This window comes from Nothoprocta perdicaria, unplaced genomic scaffold (assembly GCF_003342845.1).
Source record: "Nothoprocta perdicaria isolate Ctin4 unplaced genomic scaffold, notPer1 scaffold_187, whole genome shotgun sequence".
In the NCBI taxonomy this organism is placed as follows: Eukaryota; Metazoa; Chordata; class Aves; order Tinamiformes; family Tinamidae; genus Nothoprocta; species Nothoprocta perdicaria.
The window spans coordinates 367422-369572 of NW_020455060.1; the positions used below are offsets into that span (position 1 = coordinate 367422).

The 2151-nt window shown below is 64.8% G+C and overlaps 2 protein-coding genes across 2 annotated transcripts in view; both read right to left on the minus strand.

Annotated features, from left to right (window-relative positions):
• Positions 1-1349, minus strand: part of USP36 (ubiquitin specific peptidase 36) — a 9932-nt gene extending 8583 nt beyond the window's left edge. Inside the window, exon 1 of the mRNA XM_026036839.1 lies at positions 1241-1349. Coding sequence (XP_025892624.1) covers positions 1241-1349 — 109 coding nt within the window. The remainder of the gene's footprint in view (positions 1-1240) is intronic.
• TIMP2 (TIMP metallopeptidase inhibitor 2) overlaps positions 1242-2151 on the minus strand; it is a 6924-nt gene continuing 6014 nt past the window's right edge. Inside the window, exon 6 of the mRNA XM_026036916.1 lies at positions 1242-2143. Within this exon, the coding sequence (XP_025892701.1) occupies positions 2001-2143 (143 nt within the window). The 3' untranslated portion in view covers positions 1242-2000. The remainder of the gene's footprint in view (positions 2144-2151) is intronic.

Below are 2151 nucleotides of genomic sequence, written 5' to 3' on the forward strand. Positions count from 1 at the left end.
GGGACCCGCGTGGGCCCGTGCACCGACCAGCCCCGTGCACCGACCAGCCCTGTGCCGGGACCCGCGTGGGCCCCGTGCACCGACCAGCCCCGTGCACCGACCAGCCCCGTGCCGGGACCCGCGTGGGCCCCGTGCACCGACCAGCCCCGTGCACCGACCAGCCCCGTGCCGGGACCCGCGTGGGCCCGTGCACCGACCACCCCCGTGCACCGACCAGCCCCGTGCAGGGACCCGCGTGGGCCCGTGCACCGACCAGCCCCGTGCTGGGACCCGCGTGGGCCCCGTGCACCGACCACCCCCGTGCCGGGACCCGCGTGGGCCCCGTGCACCGACCAGCCCCGTGCAGGGACCCGCGTGGGCCCCGTGCACCGACCACCCCCGTGCCGGGACCCGCGTGGGCCCCGTGCACCGACCAGCCCCGTGCCGGGACCCGCGTGGGCCCCGTGCACCGACCACCCCCGTGCACCGACCAGCCCCGGGCTGGGACCCGCGTGGGCCCCGTGCACCGACCAGCCCCGTGCACCGGCCAGCCCCGTGCAGGGACCCGCGTGGGCCCCGTGCACCGACCAGCCCCGTGCAGGGACCCGCGTGGGCCCGTGCACCGACCAGCCCCGTGCACCGACCAGCCCCGTGCCGGGACCCGCGTGGGCCCCGTGCACCGACCAGCCCCGTGCACCGACCAGCCCCGGGCTGGGACCCGCGTGGCCCCGTGCACCGACCAGCCCCGTGCACCGACCAGCCCCGTGCAGGGACCCGCGTGGGCCCGTGCACCAACCAGCCCCGTGCAGGGACCCGCGTGGCCCCGTGCACCGACCACCCCCGTGCACCGACCACCCCCGTGCAGGGACCCGCGTGGCCCCGTGCAGCGAGCAGCCCCGTGCAGGGACCCGCGTGGGCCCCGTGCACCGACCAGCCCCGTGCACCGACCAGCCCCGTGCAGGGACCCGCGTGGGCCCTGTGCACCGACCAGCCTCATTCACTGACCCGCCCCGTGCAGCGGCTCCAGCCTTGTGCAGGGATCCCGGAGGCCCCTGTGCAGCAACCAGCCCGTGTACCGACCACGAGGTGCCCCTACCCGAGGACAGGGGTTGCACCCACGCACCCGTCCTGTGCAGTCGGGTGCACCCCGTTGCATGAAATCCTGCACTGGGGGGCACGGGGAGGGGTGCAGAGCTGCTGTGCAGAGGGACCCATATCCCTCCCCCATCTCGCTCACGGCGCCACGGAAGCAACAGCTCGCCTTCGGTTTGATAATACAGTTTATTGTCCAAAGACTGAACGTCCACGTATGAATTATACAGAGCATCAAAGACATGCACAGTCTGCTTGTCAGGATCAACAACGTCCATGTGGTTCCAGCACAAGAAGGTCTCAGACTTCAGATTCCAGCAAAAACATATTGCTCAAAAACCCCAAACACCCCCCAAAGCTTTAAATTATGGCAGCAAGTTAGATATTTCTTACTTTAATACTTATCAAGCAAAGATCTGAAAATAACTATCCTGTAAACTTTTTTCTTTCCTTTCCTTTTTTTTCTTTTTTTCCGAACGCTCTGCACTGCTTGCACGGAGAGGGGAACGGAGTCAGGAAGGAAGCGAGCGGAGCCGAGAACCAGGGGGATATAAATTAAAAAAACAAAAGCCAATCACGAATCCTTCATCTCCTTTCCAGAGCAGAAGCGGCAGGTCCGGCGCGGGGCCCAGGCGTCCGGGGACCTGCGTGGGGGCGGACGGGGGACGGACACCAACGGACCTGCTGCTGGGACGCGCCGGGGGGGCGACCCGGGCGCGCTCGCAGCCTTCTGGGCGCGGAAACCCTTTACAAAACAAGTGCAATTCTAACACCTAACGAGGGAATAAAATTAACAAAGAAAATTACAGCACAGGAATGATACAGCTGATGGCAAAACAAATGGAAATATTAAACTCAAGGACAGACTACCAGCGGAGACGGCAGTAAGTGTTACTATGATATAACCATACAGGAAGCGAACGGGAGTCTTACATGGGACCGAGTAGAGGGSGGSTTGGTTTTTTTTTTTTTTTTTTTTGATTTTTTTTCCTTCTTTCGCGTGTTTCTGCAGCACGCGGGAGTTGCCCAGACTGGTGCAGCGCGACATCTCCAAGCCTGGTGCGGAGGCACAGCATGAGC